The sequence below is a fragment of the Pinus tabuliformis genome, chromosome 3_2, assembly GCF_031772625.1.
Source record: "Pinus tabuliformis cultivar Carrire ecotype Pingquan chromosome 3_2, CPIR1, whole genome shotgun sequence".
NCBI lineage: Eukaryota > Viridiplantae > Streptophyta > Pinopsida > Pinales > Pinaceae > Pinus > Pinus tabuliformis.
Window position 1 is genome coordinate 885,865,037 of NC_142302.1, and position 18,279 is coordinate 885,883,315.

Sequence of the window (18,279 nt, forward strand, 5' to 3'; positions counted from 1 at the left end):
ATGAGGAGTTATTAAAATAATTAATATTTTTAATGGGTTCCTAAGTCTAAACTTAGGAAAATAAAAATATTAATGTGTATTAATAAAATATGGGTGAGAAAATTCTAAGTGACGATGATCAAGCTAGTTCTAATCTTAGCTGTTGATTAGGGACTTAATCTCGGCCATTGATTCGTCAACAAGAAATGTATAAGAGGAGGCTTGAGGGTTAGTTGGAGATACACTGAGTGATCAAAGAACTCGATTTTCTGGGCGAGGTTTGCTGAGGAAATCGAGTTAGTGATTAGAGTTGCAGTGAGGGGAAGTTCAACAAGGGATTTTCATTCGATGCTGAAGAATACATAACAGAGAGGTAGCGCAGGCCCTAGAAGGGTTGACATAGAGGACTCAAAGGGCTGACGCAGTGAGACGCAAAAGTTGCAGAGGCTGACGCTAGGCCTCAGAGGCAGCGCTGGGGAGATTCTGTGGGGTAGACTGGGAGCAGATCAGTAGATTCTGAGCCGGGAGAGGGTGACGCAGCTCCTGGAGGAGTGACACAGTTCCAGAGCAGTGCTTGGAGCAGCTTTCGCTGTCCAGCATAGGGAATAGCTGGAGTCACTGTGGGGTTTGATCATTCGTTCGCTGATTTGCCAGAATATTTGTTTCCGGATAGAGGTACTATTGCCGAGGAAATTATCTGTTGGGTGAACCATTTCTGGCACCCTAGTTGTATTCACAAAATCTGCTTAAAACCCTCTATATGCTGCACCAGTTTTCCCGAATTGGGTTTTTCCAGGGACGATTGTCCAAAAATAATGGTGTCCCTTGTGTTATTGTCTCAGTTTATTTTAGTGCATGATCTGCATATCCGTGAAGGCTGCAATAGTGTTTACTTCGATGTTTATGCAATTAAATAACTTGATAATGTAAAGAACAAGTAGGAGATTGTAAACTAGTAATTGCAGTAGGGGTTTCTGATGTGTTAGATTTAGGAATTTTCACAAATACTTCATCATAAGAGGGTTAAGTATTTCATATAATTGCTTGGCAAGTCATTTAGTGTCTCATTGATCTATTTTGGTTCTTGCATGCTTGTCAATTATTGGATCTAGAGTGATTTACTTGTCGTTGTCCTATAAGTCACATAAGTGGTTTTCATGCTCTAATTGGCTCATTGTGATTTATGCTATTGAAATCTAACGTTTACTTGTCTTGTGTTAGATCTAAGAATTATTAACTTAGCACTAAAATCACTCATCTAAGCTCTAATCTTGTTGAACATCTTAAGTCTCCTTGGGCATATTGATATCTTGTGATCTAAGTCATATTGTTTCTTGATATCTAATTGTGTTGAGTTGGAAAGCGATAAATTGGCATCTTGTTCTAATTGTGATCTAAAGCATTGAAGAATCTATTTGGTTGTTTTGGCATTTAAATCTAATCAAATATCTCTTAAATAAGTGGCATTGTCTAAAGAACATAATTTCTGGCATTATCTTTGGCATAAGATTGTTGATAATCATCATTGGAATATCTTGAGCAATTGTGATTGGTAATCATTGGCTAATTGTTTTAATTGCTATCATTGGTTAAGCATCTTGTGGATTGGTATATTGTTTACATTGGCACTAAGAAAATTGGCACATTCTTGGTTGTAGGATTGTTTTATAATTCATCATTAAGTACTCTTGTCATAATAAGTAATCATAACTTAAGTACTTAAACAATTAAACAATCTCAACTCAAGGTTCACTCACATCCTTTGCATAAGCATTCTAGGCCTAGTTGCATTAATAATTTACCTCCAAGCATAAGCTTGGTTGATAGACATCTATGGCCACCCTTCTCATCTAGCTTGAGGAGCTTAGCAACCCTTTGGTGGTTAACACGAGTGCTGGTGGCATTGAGTGATTAGAGCCTAGTTAGTCAAGCCTTTGCTTGCTTTCTGTTGGCCTCCTTCCCACAACCTACCCTAGAGCCTAGCTTCAAAATAGTTAAGGGAAGGTCATGCTTAGATTAGGCATTCAACTAAAAAGTAATCAAGATCTTTGCATCACACCTAGGTCTTAGGATTTGCATCACATATAGGTTAGTGAAGCATCTAAGCAACAGTTGTCCATCTGGTTACTTGGTCTTAATTTAATAATAAGCAAGAGTTTTGACTCCATAAGGCACTGGTCTCATATTTGAATTTAATCTAATCCTTAAGATCTTGCTAAATTTAACCAAGTAGCTAGGCCACTCAACTGTGTCTCCCGGACTTGTTGGATACCAACTTGTCCTTCGCCTTCACATTTCCATAGGGACTACCCCCCATAGCTTGTTGTTGGGAGATAGCTAGAACAGAGAGGTTGGGGATTAGAGTGACAGCCCCTGACCTCAGTCCTTGTCGCAGTGCTTGTACAATCTGAGCAACAACAGGTACCAAATTGTTTGAGTTGCACATTGACTTGATTGGTTTGATACCAAGCCAATCCTCAATCCATTAAGGAGGTTAAGTCCATGCAGACGATGGTTGACATGGTCAAATCAGCTGAGTTTGAGTTTGAGTCAACCATTTTTTAGAACATTGATGGGGGTAATCTGCCTTTAGAAGGCCAAGATATTATAATTTTGTTGGTTAAAGGGAAGAAAATCTTTGGTCAAGTATGTTGTTGTCTTGTGTTGGGCCATAGATCATATTTATGCTTGGGCTTGCCACATCAAAAGCTGCTGGTAGATCTCTATTTTCAGATCTGTTCATACATTTTTTGGTGGACGCTTTTATGTTTTAAAAGGATATTATGGAGAAGCATTCATGCCCTTTTTTTCCATAATATATTCAATGTTGTTAATGAAGATTAAGGCTTCTAGTCACTCTCATTTGATGACATTTTCTGTTCTCTTTATTGTATTGGTTGCATCATGCGCTGGTTAGTTTTGAGTTGGTGATGACATCATATCTTAATGGCCTTATCATATGGTTCCTTGTAGTAGTATGGTTGAGATAATTGGTGATGTTTATGTATGATATTTCTTGGTGATTTCCCTTTGTATCAGCAGCTTCTTCATCAAGTTGTGCTTTGCCTTCATTTACCCATAGACAAGGTGCTTAGTCTTGCTTGCCTTCTCGTTTTTTTGAAGAAGATTATTAAACATAGAAAACGTTAATATGAATTTCAGATAGGTGCTAATAGACATATTAGTGATTTGATCTTAGGGAAATCCCCATTGTGCCAGAAGAGAACTGGCCTAAAGTGACAGTAGTGGCCATTAAGGTGACAGTGGATGGCACTTCTAAGTTTCCCTAGGGTTTGTACTTTGGACTTATCTTGTGTGCAGATCTAGGAGGTAACAAGCCTTACATATTAGCAAATATAAAGTTTCACAGATTGGAAGATATAGAATTTTTGTCTTTCTTTTGGTGTAGATAAACAACAAAGAGAGAAGCATTTTTTTGGTTGCTCATTGCCAGCTTCAACATTATCACTGCTTCTAAAGTAATTACACTTTTGATCACATTCTTAATATGTTTTCAATGTGGATAATGAAATAATAACATAATGCATATCAAGGCAGATTTGAACAAATTAATAATGGTTCAGAAAAATATCCTTCAATATAGTTGCAGTTCACGGCAACATTTGATAGTAGATTGAATTCGCTACAATGAAGGGCCATTTGTGTAGATCCATATTAACTTTGGATATATCAAGCAGTAAAAGGGATAAGATATGTGGCAGTGAAAACCGTTTTGAGGGAACAAAACTTAGGAAGGTTTGCAGCTTGAGGGATTTGATCCCTCATGATGCTTGATATAGCTTGAGTTAAGATGGATTTATGTTGGTTTATCCATAAAAATAGCACCTCTTGCACTGAATGTCGACTTACTAATATCAATATTTGGGATAAACTATGTGGAGTGTTTACTATTCAACTTTCAAGTAAACTATGACCCATTTCCTATGAGTGTCATTCACTAATCACCATTTGATTATAAACTTGAATAGTCCACTTAGCACTCATTCGAAAATGACCATTTTCTAATGAGCTAAGTGTACTATTCAAACTCATGAGAAGTTGGTCATTAGTGAATGATGGTCATGGGAGATGGGTCATATTTGGTTTTATTAAACAATCTACGGAGTTAATCTTGAAAAGCGATATTTTATAATGTTGGACTGTGGAAGCTTCCCACATGCTTAAATAAAGGTTGACTTAGTCGTTTTGATATTTTCTAAGCTACATAGTATTTATATAGAAAAATCCAGTGTTGATAATATCACCGAAATATTGGCGATATTCGGAAATATCGCGATATTTTCGGCGAGCTGAAATATTGCCGACAAAATATCGCGATATTTTCGGTGATATTTTATATCGCGATATTTCCGAAAATATCGCAGGACGATCGAAAATATCGCCCGGTGACTATAAAAAAATTCCGCATGGCCTATAAAAATCCGATTTTGGTTTTTTTTCATATCATTTTCATTTTTGATTGCTGGAGAAGGAAGGGAAGAGCTATGTGGTTGCTGCCAAGGAGGGTTTGAGCGTTCTAGGCCCTAGTATTGATATGCTATTCATGGTAATGTTAAATTCTTAAAGTAAAAGTGACATTCTCCTTAATCTTCATTTTCAACCTTTTACTTAAATTTTTAGCATTACCATGAAATGACTCAGGATGTTTGAAAGTGGTTCCGGCCTCATTGGATTTCATATGGAGAAAGTAGAATTTTAGATTTCATTCAAAATGCAGCAGACTTATCAGTTTTTTAGGATTTCAGGATTGGGAGATTGTAATGTTTCCAGGTGACACCACCTGCCCAGGCTACCCCTGCCACTAGTAGAGGACGTGGTCTACCTCCTATAGCTCCTACTTCTAGTTCTTCAACTTCTAGAGCATAGCAAACTCCACTGCCAACTCCACCAGCACCAACATCTACATCTAGAGGGAAAGGGAACGCTGTGGCATTTTCTCGCAAGAGGGGCAGAGGAAATCAATAGGATTAGACTTTAGTTATTTTCTTATGTGCTTGTAAGTTGTACATGAACAATGAACATTGAATATTCAAGAATCAAGACCAAGCATATCACATTCTAATTTCTAAATAGTAAATTTTGATTCTATTTATTTTTTTAAAGTGAACTATGAACTTTGAGAAGTAATTATATTTTAATTTGATTAGATAAGCTGCAACCTGCAATTTGATATGGATAAAAAACTATATTTCGGTATATATATATATATATATATATAAAACGTGTCCCTCATGTCTTGTTTCCAGGTCGTTGCGTTTCGTATTGAATACTCGTATTTACGTGTCCTTCGTGTCTCATGTCCTCGTGTCATGTGACTTAGCTTAGACAATATTGATGTATTGTCTTCGTGGAGGGTGGAGTCTAAGGAGCCCCTCTTGGAGGAGTCACCTTCATGGTTAGAGCCAGTGGCAGATGATCCATTAGAGCAGGGGCAACAAGAGGAGGACTCGGAGTCAGAGGAGGAGCAGCACTCAGAGGAGGAGCAGGAGGAGGAGGAGGTCACTGCGGGAGCATCAGCATCAACACCATCTGCTATAGATATAGGAGAGCATAGCCCCATACCTAGCACTCATTATTTGACATTAGGTGCAGAGGCAGGGTCAGGGTCTCCTACTACTAGGGGCAGGCCTGGCAAACAGCCCATCATGTTTTCCCATAAAAGGGGGAGAGGGCAGTGATTTCAGATAGATAGCTGCTAGTTTTATTTGTTATGCTACATATAACTCGTGATGATGAGATACTTTTATATATGTGATGTTATTTTGTATTGGTTCTCCACATTTGAGTCCTTGAATGGACAATTATCAGGGATCAGCAGGATTTGGTATCGCCTTTGATGTATCATTTCTATTTGACATCATGTATATCAGTGTTTTCTTCATATTTATGTGCCAATGTGTTTATTTCATGTTGTTATTGCTTTATATGTTTAAAAATATGAAAAAATGAATATATTATGCATTTTTTATGCTTGCCGATATTTGCCGATATTTTGCCGATATTTTCGCCGATATTGCCGATAAGATATTTTCTGGACCCTCGCCGATATTTTCCCGATACCGATATTATCAACACTAGAAAAATCTACTTGCAAAATCTTGTTCAATCAACAGATATGAGTTCCATATTAACAATTTTAAGCATTTTTGGGCACTTATTTTCATAAATTTTTAGTGGTAGGGTCTACGGTCTCCATGTCATACTGTAAAATGAAGAAATCGCATTTCCTACATTTAAAGCTTTAAACACTGGCTTTCCAGCCATATTCTAAAAAATGGTATGATAGGATGACATTTCTTGTCATACTCAATGTGTTTCTCATCTTGGAAACATTTCCTAGTAGGTAACCTTTTTGCAACATGGTATGAGACTCTTGTGACAATCATTTTTGATGTGGAAAATGAAAGTTTTTCTTTTCTTTTTACAGGCGAGGATTAGGAACACAATGTCTTGGAAGGATCATGCTATCCTATTGGTAAAAGAATTTTGTTGTATGCAATAGAGATGGAGTCATGTGTTCATGTGTAGAAATGTGACTTAGTGTAGGCGAGTGAAAATAAAATGTTGGTGCATTTGAGACCACAGGATGGTGCTAAGATAAGATAATATAATATGAGATAATTTTATTAATGTCCAACTAATGGCCACTGATGTAGGTCAATGGGATTGCCAAATACAATGATGTCAATCCAAAGTGGGAGCCCAAAAATGACTCCTAAAAAATTAAGATGTAGAAAGTAAACCCAAAGATGGCTCCTATAAAAAGATGCAGAAATTAAAGCATTGATCTAAGCTAAAGAATGGGAACAAAAGTATAGAAGCAAAGAGTAGATTTGAATGATGTACAAGGGGCATGGACCAAAAATATGGGGTGCCCATAATGCTAGCACATTAGGGTCTGCTGGAGTGCCCATAAGACAGATGATGTGAACCTTATAAGGCCCTAATTGAGGACTCAACTAACACTAGTAGGACTCCATGTGTGGCCAGAAGGTCTGGGTAAGTGGCTTTGAATGTCCTAGTGGCCAACTCTACATGATATAACCTCTACAGAACAAAACTCAGCGAAAATTGCTAGCTAAAGCAAGGGGTTAGAACACACAAAGTGGGATGAGGAGATAATGGTTCTTAGATGATTAGGTGATTCTCCTCTACAAATTTGTGCAACATTTATGTAGGGATATGAAGCACATATGTGTATCTATAAGATAAATGATGTGAACCTTATAAGGCCCTAATTTGAGGACTCAATTAACACTAATAGGACTCCATGTGTGGCCAGAAGGTATAGGTAAGTAGCTTTGAATGTCCTAGTGGTCAACTCTACATGATCTAACCTCTACAGAACAAAGCTCAGCCAAAATTGCATGCAAAAGCAAGGGGTTCGAACACACAACGTGGGATGAAGTGATAATGACTCTTTGTTGATTAGGTGATTCTCCTCTACAAATTTGTGTAACATGTATGTAGGGATATGAATGATCCGAATTTAAACAGGGATGCAACAAATTACAGATATAACCATAGATATAGAGGTGAAACAGAAATAACACTTCCTTTTGATTAATATCAAATAATGAAATATGCTTACAAATAGTATGGAAATGAGACTAGGTCGACGATAATAGCTTATCTCTGAGAAGAGATGTGGTGGCTACATGTCGTTGAACTGTGTTACAATGAGGCTCAAGGGCCTTTTTATTATTGAACAATAAAAGCAAACCCTAAGCAACCAGAACCCTAACTCGAGGAGATATAACACCAAGAGTTTATGGGCCCTGTTGGGGTTAGTTGGGCAGCCAACTTCCCAGGGTCGTGACTTGGTCATATTATCTCCTTTTGACGCGCATGATATCTTGTTGGAAAGATCTCTCTAAGGACTACAATGAAAAAACCACTTATCAATAGTCGTTGACGGTAGATTGCCAAAAAGACGTCGTTTAGGGCCTCAAAACGGCTCCGGAAGTTTAGGACCCGAAAAACTGCTAAAAATAGTACATTGTGCTACAATTAAGGAAACGGAAAAACTAAAAGAAACAATGGTGGGGGTCCAAGTGGAATTGGCGGGTGGCCACCAATATCCACCTCAATCAATGAAGTACATATTTATATGTGTGTATGGGTCTCTCTTGGGTTTGTGTGATTGCATGATAAGTTCATGTTTTGTTGATATATATTCTCATTTGATTTAGAATCAAATCTACTTTATGCTATACTTTACACATATGTATTTGTGTGGGGAGGTCCATACGGGGAGTTGTTCGTGCAAGCTCAACCTATGTCATAAACCTTGCTATTATACATTGCATGTGGTATCCCTCTATGTGTAGTAGGCTGGAAATTGTTGCCGCCGTAAAAATGTTTTTAGTTTGTGTTTCCCCTTTGTGGTAACTACCTTAGAGGCACACTCTGCTGAGTGTGATGCTGCTGCATGTACAAGTTTCTTGTTCCAGTTCCTCAGATCTATGTCTGCTTTTCTCCTCCACTCCATCACACATATGTGCTATAGATTTATTCTGCAGTGGGATATTAGTTCCTGCTTCTCAGACACTTTGTTTCATATGCGCTAGCAGACACTACTCCATGGTCATTTCTTCCAGTTATTATGATTCCATGTGTGGTTTCCTGGCTTAAAGTGGTGTTGATGATTCTACTTGTTTGTAAAGTGTGATGCAGTTTAGATATGAAACGTTATTATCTTTTTTCCTGGTCTGCAGTCCAACAGTTTATTTAAATATTTTGAAGATTTAATTTTATGAAGAAATGGCTCAGGCACTTTGATCAAGGAATATTATAAGATATCATCCCCGCTAGTTCTAGGCACCAAACCTTTTAGAAAGAAATAATGCATGATAAACTCCTTGCTGGAAGAAGCCAGTAAAATAGAGCTGGATAAGATGATTTTAGCAGGGATAATATTTCCTATCAGTATCATATTGTAAATTGAGTTCCTGTCAAGAAAAAGAGTGGAGATATTATTCTTTCTGTTGATTTTAGGTGTCTCCATAAAGGCCAGAATCCAGATAAAGGGATAATTTTCCAAACAATATATCTATGATGTCATTACCTATTTTTTCTGCCCCATTAAATGTTTTTCTCATTCTGTGATTAAAATTAGGATCCATATCAATTCAGACACCGTGCACTGCTTTTATGTATAGCGTGTGAACTATGATGCAACTAGTGGCTGATTGCAATAAAAACAAGCGGTATAAAAACAACCAGCAGAAGGTATCGGCTTTACATGGCATTGATTATTGTGGATCTATTTTTGTTTGATCTACAGTATTTGGCTTAAATTCTGTTATGCAGGACTATTTAGAACCAGAATTTTTTCCATTGTGTAATGTGTAGAAAAGAGTTGTAGCATCTCAAACATTTCAGGTTTATGTGGAAAACAGTGAACTGGCTCTAAGGTTACCTTTGCTTGAAGATAATTTGATTGATTGTGGCTATGTCATGGTGGATTTGTGTAGGCCTATCAATGTTGTTTGTTGGAGGCGTGCTATTTGTATGGAATTCTTGGAGAAGGTTAGATTTGCACTGTACTTTCTGGAGTCTATCTCTGAACAACAGATTGCTTACTCATCTTAAATGATAAACTTGTGAATGTCTTGGTCCATAATGTTGCTAATTTAATAGAGCACTTCATTTATAGAATGGCTTGCTTTAACAAGGGTAGCTTTCTTTGTTCAGTGTTTCTGAATTATGATGTGTATAATTTTCTTCTTCTCGTAAAACCTTTGTTCAACTAGATTGATGGATAGAAATGAACTGAGATGGCTTTATGCGAAGGATAGATTTGCATTTTAATTTGTGGATCTCTGAGCAACAGAGATTGCTTACTTGTCCCAAATGATGAACTTGTGAATGTCTTGGTCCATAATGTTGCTAAGTGAACAGAGAATTTCATTCTAAAATGGCTTGCTTTAACAATAGAGTAGATTTCTTCGTCCAGTGTTTCTGAATTCTGAGGTGTATAGTTTTCTTCTTTTCTTTCTAAGCATTTGTTCACCTAGATTGATAGATAGAAACAAACTGAGATGGCTATCTGAGAAGGTTAGATTTTCATTTTTTTCACTGTACTATCTGGAGTCTATCTCTGAGAGACAGTTTGCTTACTCATCTTAAATTATGAACCTGTGAATGTATTGGTCCATAATGTTGCTAATTCATTTATAAAATGGTTGTCTTTAACAACATGGTAACTTTCTTTGTTCACTGTTCCTGAATTACGATGTGTATATTTTTCTTCGTTTCTTTCTAAACATTTGTTCGTCTAGAATGATGCATAGAAACAAGCTGACGTGGCGTTCTAATTCTTCCTACTGCTTTTATTAATGAGTTATTTGGTGTAATTCATATTGTTTTGGATTTGCTTTTCATCTTCCGCCTTAAGATTCCTTTCATATCTTAGTAAATCTCCTTGCTCATTGTGTTGAAAACTTGAAAGCCTTTGGCTGTCCTTTGTTTTCAGGCGGATGTTCTAGAGTATTATGACCAGACTGTTTCTTCTCCTGGCGGGTCTTTTAATATTCCAGCTGTTTTGAGGGTAATGTAATCATGCAGATAATCCATAGCTCCAACAGCACTGTTTCAACTTTCAGGGTGAATTAACTGCAGATATCTTTTGGCCAACATTATTTATGTTCTTCTGATATTTATTCTTTTTATTTATTTATTCAAAAAATGCTAATTTGTTTTGGTTAACTATTGAGGGTCATTGTTTGTGTCTCCAGGTTACATATCTAGTGCATTTTCCCAAGACAAGAAGGATTAAGGTACAGCTCAGTCGGAAAAATGTATTTGGTCGTGACCGTTTCACTTGTCAGTAAGTATCCCAAATAATGTATAATTATATTCATTGTTGCATAGAAGTATGGGCAGTTGCTCTAGTACCTCATTGTTGCATAGAAGTATGAGCAGTTGCTGTAGTACCTCTGTTTTATATGTGTCACACTACTATATCAGGATTTACGCTAGGGAAAAATAGAAGAAGATTAGATGAGATGCTTCCAAATTTGCTTGAGTGATAAGTATCCACCACATATTTGTTAAATGTAGCTAGAGAGGGAAGGGTTCTGCCATATTTAGCATGTGAAAATTTGGTGACCCTGAATCCTACTGCAGCAACTGCTAATGTTTCTTCTATTTGTTAAATTAATCAAACAAATTATTTGCAGTTTCTTACAGCAAATATTGAAACATATACACTGCAGCCTTCACAAAATAAATGCTGCGGAAGAAATAAAAACACTGGAAGAATAGATGCACACACAATAATACACTGTTATTTTTGGACCAATGCCCCCGGAAAAACCCAACTTGGGAAACCGGTGCAACAGCTGAGGGTTTTATTATTATGCAGTAGTGAATCTGAGTACAAGACTATGGATGCTCAAATCTAGCAATCCATACAGAGAAAATGACTAATTGAAGTCTAGTGAGAAATATCTCACTTCCACCGGTGATCCAACACTGACCTTGGCTCAAGATGCACTGCCCCTTGCTGCCTCTGCGTCACCCAACTCAGACCAACGTCTCTCTTGCTGACTGATCAACTGCTACTCTAGAAACTCAATCTTCCTGGCCTCCGGGCTCCCACTCTGGCTTCTGGCATTGAATTTCAAATTCTCCTCAGCAAAATACGGATCTCCCTCTGAAGCTCTGCGCTGCCTCTCTGCACTGCGTCAGCCTCCATGTGGAATTCTGTCTCTCTGCTATGCACTCACTGGACTGGAAAAACTTCCTTCCAATCTTACTATCCCTGCCCCTCTCTCACTGCTTCGACTTTACTAAATCACCTCCGGCAACTCACAACTGCTACTCTGGAAATCGATTTCCTAGCAAAATCGAATTTCTGGTGGCTCCAAGTGTGTTCTCCAACCCCCATTGAATTTCTTCTTATAATCTCTCGTTGAGGCTTCAACGACCAAGATTAAAACATAATCGATGGCTAAGATTAACTAGAACTCGATCCATGTCTTCTTCTAGAAGATTTCACCATGAATTAATTAATACCCTTTAATTAATCAGTTTTCCTAAGTTTAGACTTAGGCACCATTAAAAAAAGATTAATTATTTTAATTAAGTCGTCTCTAGGTGGAATTTCCAGAAACGATTTTTGAGTTTTGGAGAATACATGTATTCTAGCCTCTCCACCAAATTTCGTGGCTAGAACGCAACCGATGCTACAAAAATCAACACTCCCTCTTAGCAATGAATGTGTTCTAGCACTACAACCCATTGAAGCAACACCTTGTCTTTGTACCACCCCCTGTTACATTGCTGATGTTTGGCTGCTATTGCCCACCAACTACTGCGCAACTCTGATAAACACTGCATCCGTGTTGCTACTGGACTTGTTGAACTATTGCCAACACTGCATCTGCACTGCAACTCCCTCTCCATCTGCTACTGTTGTAACTGCAGCAACTGCAACAGAAAAACATCCAAAATACTGAACCAACTGTGGTCATTATGATGCATTTGTCACCTGAGTCCTAATTACTGCTAGAATCCGCGCTGTCACTGAAGCCTTTGTGCTGTTGCTGACTCTGCTCTGTGCCAACTGCACTTCTGCCAACTTTGCTTTGTGTTGCCCAACATTTGAGCTGCTACTAGCTATTGCATTTGTCACTCTGGCACTTGACTGCACCAACTGCCACTGATCCATCCTGCTACTGCATGTTTTGGGCTCTCGTAGCAAGGTATTGATTCATGAGGTGGACCTCCTCAAGAATCCTGCCCATCCTGTAGCTCTCTGGGGCTACAAAACCAAATCACCCCACCTCACTCCTGGAGGTATCTCGGTGATCATGGCAAACTCTTCCTCCAATCTGGAGGACAACCTGTCAATCTCTGCGGATGCAGCCTGCTGATCTTGCTTCTCCTCCTTGTCCTTCTTCCTGAGAGGACATTGAGTGTTGTAGTGGCCAAGCTCACCACATTTGAAGCATTTCACTTTGGAAATGTCCTTCTTCCTCTTGCGTTGCTCCTGCTGCCCCTTTGATGCGAGGGCCACATCTTCCTCTTCCTTTACTTGCTTCGTCCCACTATTGCTGCTGCTGCCAGTGATGGTGGTCTTCACCAAATCTCGCCTCATCTCCTCCTGCTGCAGATCTGCCCACATATGATCCCATTGTGGCAACTTTTCTCTGCGCAGAAAACTCTGGACGAAGACTTGCCACTTGTTGGAAATGATGTTTAGAGAAAATTGCACCAACCCTGTAGGATGAGGTGCTAACCCTACTGCAGACAACTGATCTCGGATATCCTGAAGCCTGGTAAGGAATGGGTCTGTTGACCACTACTGGTCAACTACCCATGCAGTACACCCCCTTTTCTTGGCAAAAAGGGGTAGCACCTGATCAGCGTGTCCGTGCCATCCTGCAGTCATCAGCAGCTTAATCATTTTGATTGTAAACCCAGTCTGCATATATGAATTGTAAATAATCTTAGCAGACATGAGTCATGTATGTAAATTGCCTAGGTGGACCTAACTTTCTGATGGTAATCTACGTCCCGGAAGGTTTTTCGTCTCACCGATCCATGATCGGCAGAGTTTTCCTTCAAACCTGACCCCAAAGCCGGGATGGATTTTGTCATTAGAATTTTAGGAGAATCCTAGTGTGTTAATCTGCTAGATTATAGTTGTGTCGCAGAACTGGGTGGTTTATGAGGGTCTATGTTAAGTGGGTTTGTCCCCTTAAGATGTAAATTGTAAAAGTCATGATGTAATGTGTCTTGAGGGTTGAAAAATGTTTTAAATCCCCTCATGAGTCCTAAGTCCTAGGTCCTAGGTGATGTTTCCGAAGGCTTAGTTCGATGATCCATTTAATAAAATAATAAAATAATAAAAAATTAAAAAATTAAAAAAATTAAAAAATAATAAAATAATAAAAAATCATAAAATAGAGCAAAAACCCTAAAATAATAATATTTTAAGTGAATGCATGCAAAATTTTATTTTTTAATAATTCGACGGATGAGATTAAGAGATGTCTTGATCTCCATCGACGGTCGAGATCATTTCGACATGGATCACTCGAACTAGCCGTTGGGATCATTTCCTTTAAGTAGGGTGCTAGGGGTCAGTTCAGAGGAAATAAGATTTGTGAGTCTGGTACTGAAGAAGCTCTCTTGTAAATCTGTTTCTGGTTAATAAAAGAAGACTTTGGGGTCCAAATCTAGCTGGTGTTACTCTCTGGAAATGCTGTGAGATTGTTTAATTTTCTGCATATTGTATTTTTAGCCATTGATAATAGCTTTTTTGTAGAGTATTGTGAGCACAGGTATCTTGTTCACTTGCTAGGGTTTGAGTGCTGTTAGGGTTTCTGAAGTAATGGCAGGTATCTCCATTACTTTTTGAGATCTAACAGCATTTTTGCCTTCTTTACTGATGGTTGTTTTGAGCTGTGCAGAAAACATTTTCTGAAGGAATTTTGTGGGCGTTCGGGGAAGTTCTCGGCTGAACCAGCCAACTCCCTCAAGCATTTCTCGCTGAGCCCAGTTGGATTTGATCCTGGGTCTATCATTCAGTTTATTTTTAAAATTTTGCATGAGAGATTTTCTGAAGTTCTTCACAGTGAAAACCTTAAATTTTTATTCTTTAAGATATTTCTGTTCTTATTGCTGAATCTGGTTGTTAAGGGGCCAAATCTGTACATTAATAAGCTGTTCTAGGGTTTTAAATTTATTTTCGCAGTTTTCATTAGGTTTTTTTTTATTAGGGTTTTCAGTGAGCTTGTCCTTTTCAGGTTGCCAAAAAATAATGACATGAACCTGTGAGAGCCTGCAGCATAGTGACATGAGCCAGCAGACAGAACTCAGAACGCTGCCGGAACAGATCCAAGAAAACGCGTTGATGTATTTGGCATGAAACAATATTGAAGAGTCCAGTTGTGAATATTTCTTTGGAGGCCATCACTTAGGCAGCAAAACGATTCAAAGCCCGCAGACAGCAAACCTGTACTTCCTGAAGGCTCCCTGCGTGCCCAGTTTCCAATCATGTAGACAGTTGGCCATGCGTACAGAAGTGAAACAAAACACACTATAAGCCAGCATCCTCCAAAATCATAAACGCCAATGTTCTCATGATCTGCTGCGTGGCAAGGATTGGGGGTGTTTTCAAACGCTCAGCCGCTGCTGCCTATGCTCACTCTGCCGTCAAGAGCTGGAGACCACAGTTAAGCTGAAGAGCTGCCGTAAGCACCTGCAAACATTTGAGATTTTCTCTCTCTGTCCGCCGTCAAGGTAAACATAGAAAATGATTCAAGTCTCAGATCACAACGCCAGCGTGAAGGATTCTCAGGTCCGCGTATTCGATTGTCACGAAGGTGTTTCCATTATGGCAAAGGAAATCAGCAATTTCCACGCAAGATTATCTGCCACCGGCTGAGGTAAATTTTACGTGTCTGCAAAATCAATTTCCGAGCAGCCATCGATCATTGCATATCAGAAATCCAGCATCGTGCCCATTTCTCAACGACGGAACAGGTATATTCTCTGCGTGGTTAAGTCTGCGGCTAGGGAAAAGTCGTTCTCACTGCTTTTCGATTTTTTTTTTTTTGTTACGTAGTTGAGGGTTTAGGGTATTATTTTTTTTAGGCAGTATGCGTTCACGTCGGCAGCCAGGTAAGTCATTACGCAATACGTTTTGCGCGATCAGGGTCAGCGTAGGTTAGTGTTGGTTCATGTTTCTTTAGGATTAGATTTAAAATATTGTATAGTTTTGTATTATGTTTAAAATAGATTTTATGTTAAGTTTTCTTTAGATTTAAATCTGGTATAGTTTCGTTTTATTTTTAGTCACGTATTTCATTGATTTTTTAGATTTTAATTCTTTTAAAATAGTTTCATTTTATTTAATGTAGATTCAAAAAAAAAAAAAAATGTTTTAAATTTTCATTTTAATTTGTAATTATAGTTCGTAATTTAGATTTTAATTTATTTCTTAAAATTTTAGATATTAGTTAGATTTCTAGTTTTCATTTTTAGATTTTATTTAAAAAAAAAAAAAAAAAAAAAAAAATTAAAAAAAAAAAAAAAAATTCGAAAAAAGTATAAAAAATTTTTGTGGAAAATTTTCTTCGTCAGATCCAGTCATTTTCGGGATTTATCATCTTTCATGTTGAGATCTAAAATTTTCAATTCGAGATACGAATACGATATCTGGTTAATGATTTACGATTCTCGTGGTGGTTTAAAGTATTTATCTTCTCAAAATTTTTAGTTGCTGGATATCGTTTTGGGCATTGTGATTTAGCATGATACCTTTTGATGACAAATGATTGTTGTTCATGGTTTATGTTTCTATATCATTTAACAAGTAATCGTTTTTACAACAATCTCTCAAGGCACTGGTCTTTTTAACTTCTAAATCCATCTAGTGCTTATCCTATCGTGTCTCCCAACCAGCTGGTCGACAGTTGGTCTTCATCATCTCACAGGGTCTACCCCCCTTAGCCGCGGGAGACAGGCTTAAACGGAGGGATCGGGGATCAGAGTGACAGCCCCCGGTCTGAGCGTTGTCGTGTCAATCTGTGCGACAACATTTTTTGGCGCTGTTGCCGGGGATACTTTATTCTCGGTTTTTCAACGACTTTTTATCATTTCATCGTGCGTCTTTTTATCATTCGTTTTTGAGTCGGGGAAATTGTTTTCTCGGCGTTTCAATGACAATCATCCTTCTCATTTTTATCTTTTCATCTGGCCCGGCAGCGCCAACATTTTTTGGCGTCGTTTTTCTGTTCCTGGAGTTTCATTGACATTCATCTTCTCATCTTTCTCATCTCTCATTTGAGCTGGCAGATTTGACCTTTGGGGTTATCATTTGGATCTTTCATTGCCTTATTTTTCGTCATATCATCAGTATCTCTTCGGTGTGTTTTTTGTTTGGGTGGCGACTCCATTTTCTCATTTTTCCCAAGCAAGAAGCCTTCCTCATATCTGCTTGCTGGTACCTTCTTGGATCTTGGAATCAGATTTATTGTTCAAGTGGCGACTCCACTTCTTTCATCTTTTGATTTTCTTGAGCAGAGATCTAGTTCTATTATCCATTTCATCCCTTATTGTTCATCATGGATTATTCATGTAAACCATGTCGTTTTACTCACCGTCTCCATGATTTTCCGGAGGAGGCCATTCCTGAATTACCTATTTTTTCAGATGGTGAACCAATCGTTGCTAAAAGGCATCTAGACTTGTTTATTCGCATCATGATCATATATTGCAGACCCCCTCAGTTTAATCATGAAGATATCAAAATGCTTCTATTTGTCCTTTCTTTAGAAGATGATGCTTTGAATTGGTTTCACAATTTTCCTAAAGATTTTTTCACTTCTTTGGAAGACATTATCAATGCTTTTGAAGATAGATATGGTTATCCAAACAGCTTGCCTTCTTCCTCTAAAATTGTGCAACAGAATGTAAGTAATAAGATAAGAGGTCCAGCTGAAATATCCCAAGACGATTCTTCATGTCAGAATGTGTCATCCACCGAAAATATTGTAGATCAAGTTCATGATAGTGAAAAATCAGGGATAAATGACAATGAAAAGGAAGAACAAAAGCAAATTATACGAGATCTAATGATGCTAGTGAAAAATATGGAAAGCAATCAAACTAGTTATATCAATGATGTAAGAACTTTATGCACCCATCTGGAGAAACGTAATAGGGAGATGGAGGTCACGCAAAATCAGCATGCTAAAGAAATTGAGGCCATAAAAACTAAATATGAAACAGAAATTAGAAGCATGCAAAGCAAGATGTCAGGCTTAGAAGAAAATATGATGACCATGAAAGCTGATCATGATAGGGAAATCGATTCTATGCAAAACAAGTTGTTAACTATGGACGAAGAAATGACTATCATGACATTCGATCATAATAATCAGTTGGCCACCATGCAAGCAAATCATAGAGAAGAAATAAACTCCATGCAGCATTGCTTGATGGACATAAAGGAAAAGAATGATAAAGTAATAAAAGACATGGAAGAACATCATGCCAGACAAATCAATGCTATAAAGGTTGAACACTCTAGTCAGATGGATGCCATTAGAATACAGGTTCAAAGGTTTCAGCAATTGGAAGATGAAAGAAACCAGGGGACATCAACAGATCAGGAGCCTTCTCATTTGTCACAACAAGTTCCATCTTATTATGAGGAGGTTATTGATTCGATTGAAAGATGGTTAATTGAAGGAGATCCAGATAGACTTAAAAATGATAAAGATCAGATACAAGATGAAGAAAGACATAGCACGCATATCT

The 18,279-nt window shown here is 38.0% G+C and overlaps 1 protein-coding gene across 3 annotated transcripts in view; it reads left to right on the top strand.

The window, feature by feature from the left end:
* LOC149183443 (uncharacterized) overlaps positions 1 to 18,279 on the top strand; it is a 215,695-nt gene that overhangs the window by 72,889 nt on the left and 124,527 nt on the right. For all 3 annotated transcript variants that reach the window (XR_016257183.1, XM_089417122.1, XM_089417121.1), the window contains 3 exons: positions 9,477 to 9,531; positions 10,478 to 10,552; positions 10,740 to 10,831. Coding sequence is in view for 2 of the 3 variants with exons in the window: in XM_089417122.1 (XP_089273248.1) it covers positions 9,477 to 9,531; positions 10,478 to 10,552; positions 10,740 to 10,831 (222 nt within the window). In the remaining variant the exon portion in view is untranslated. The remainder of the gene's footprint in view (positions 1 to 9,476; positions 9,532 to 10,477; positions 10,553 to 10,739; positions 10,832 to 18,279) is intronic.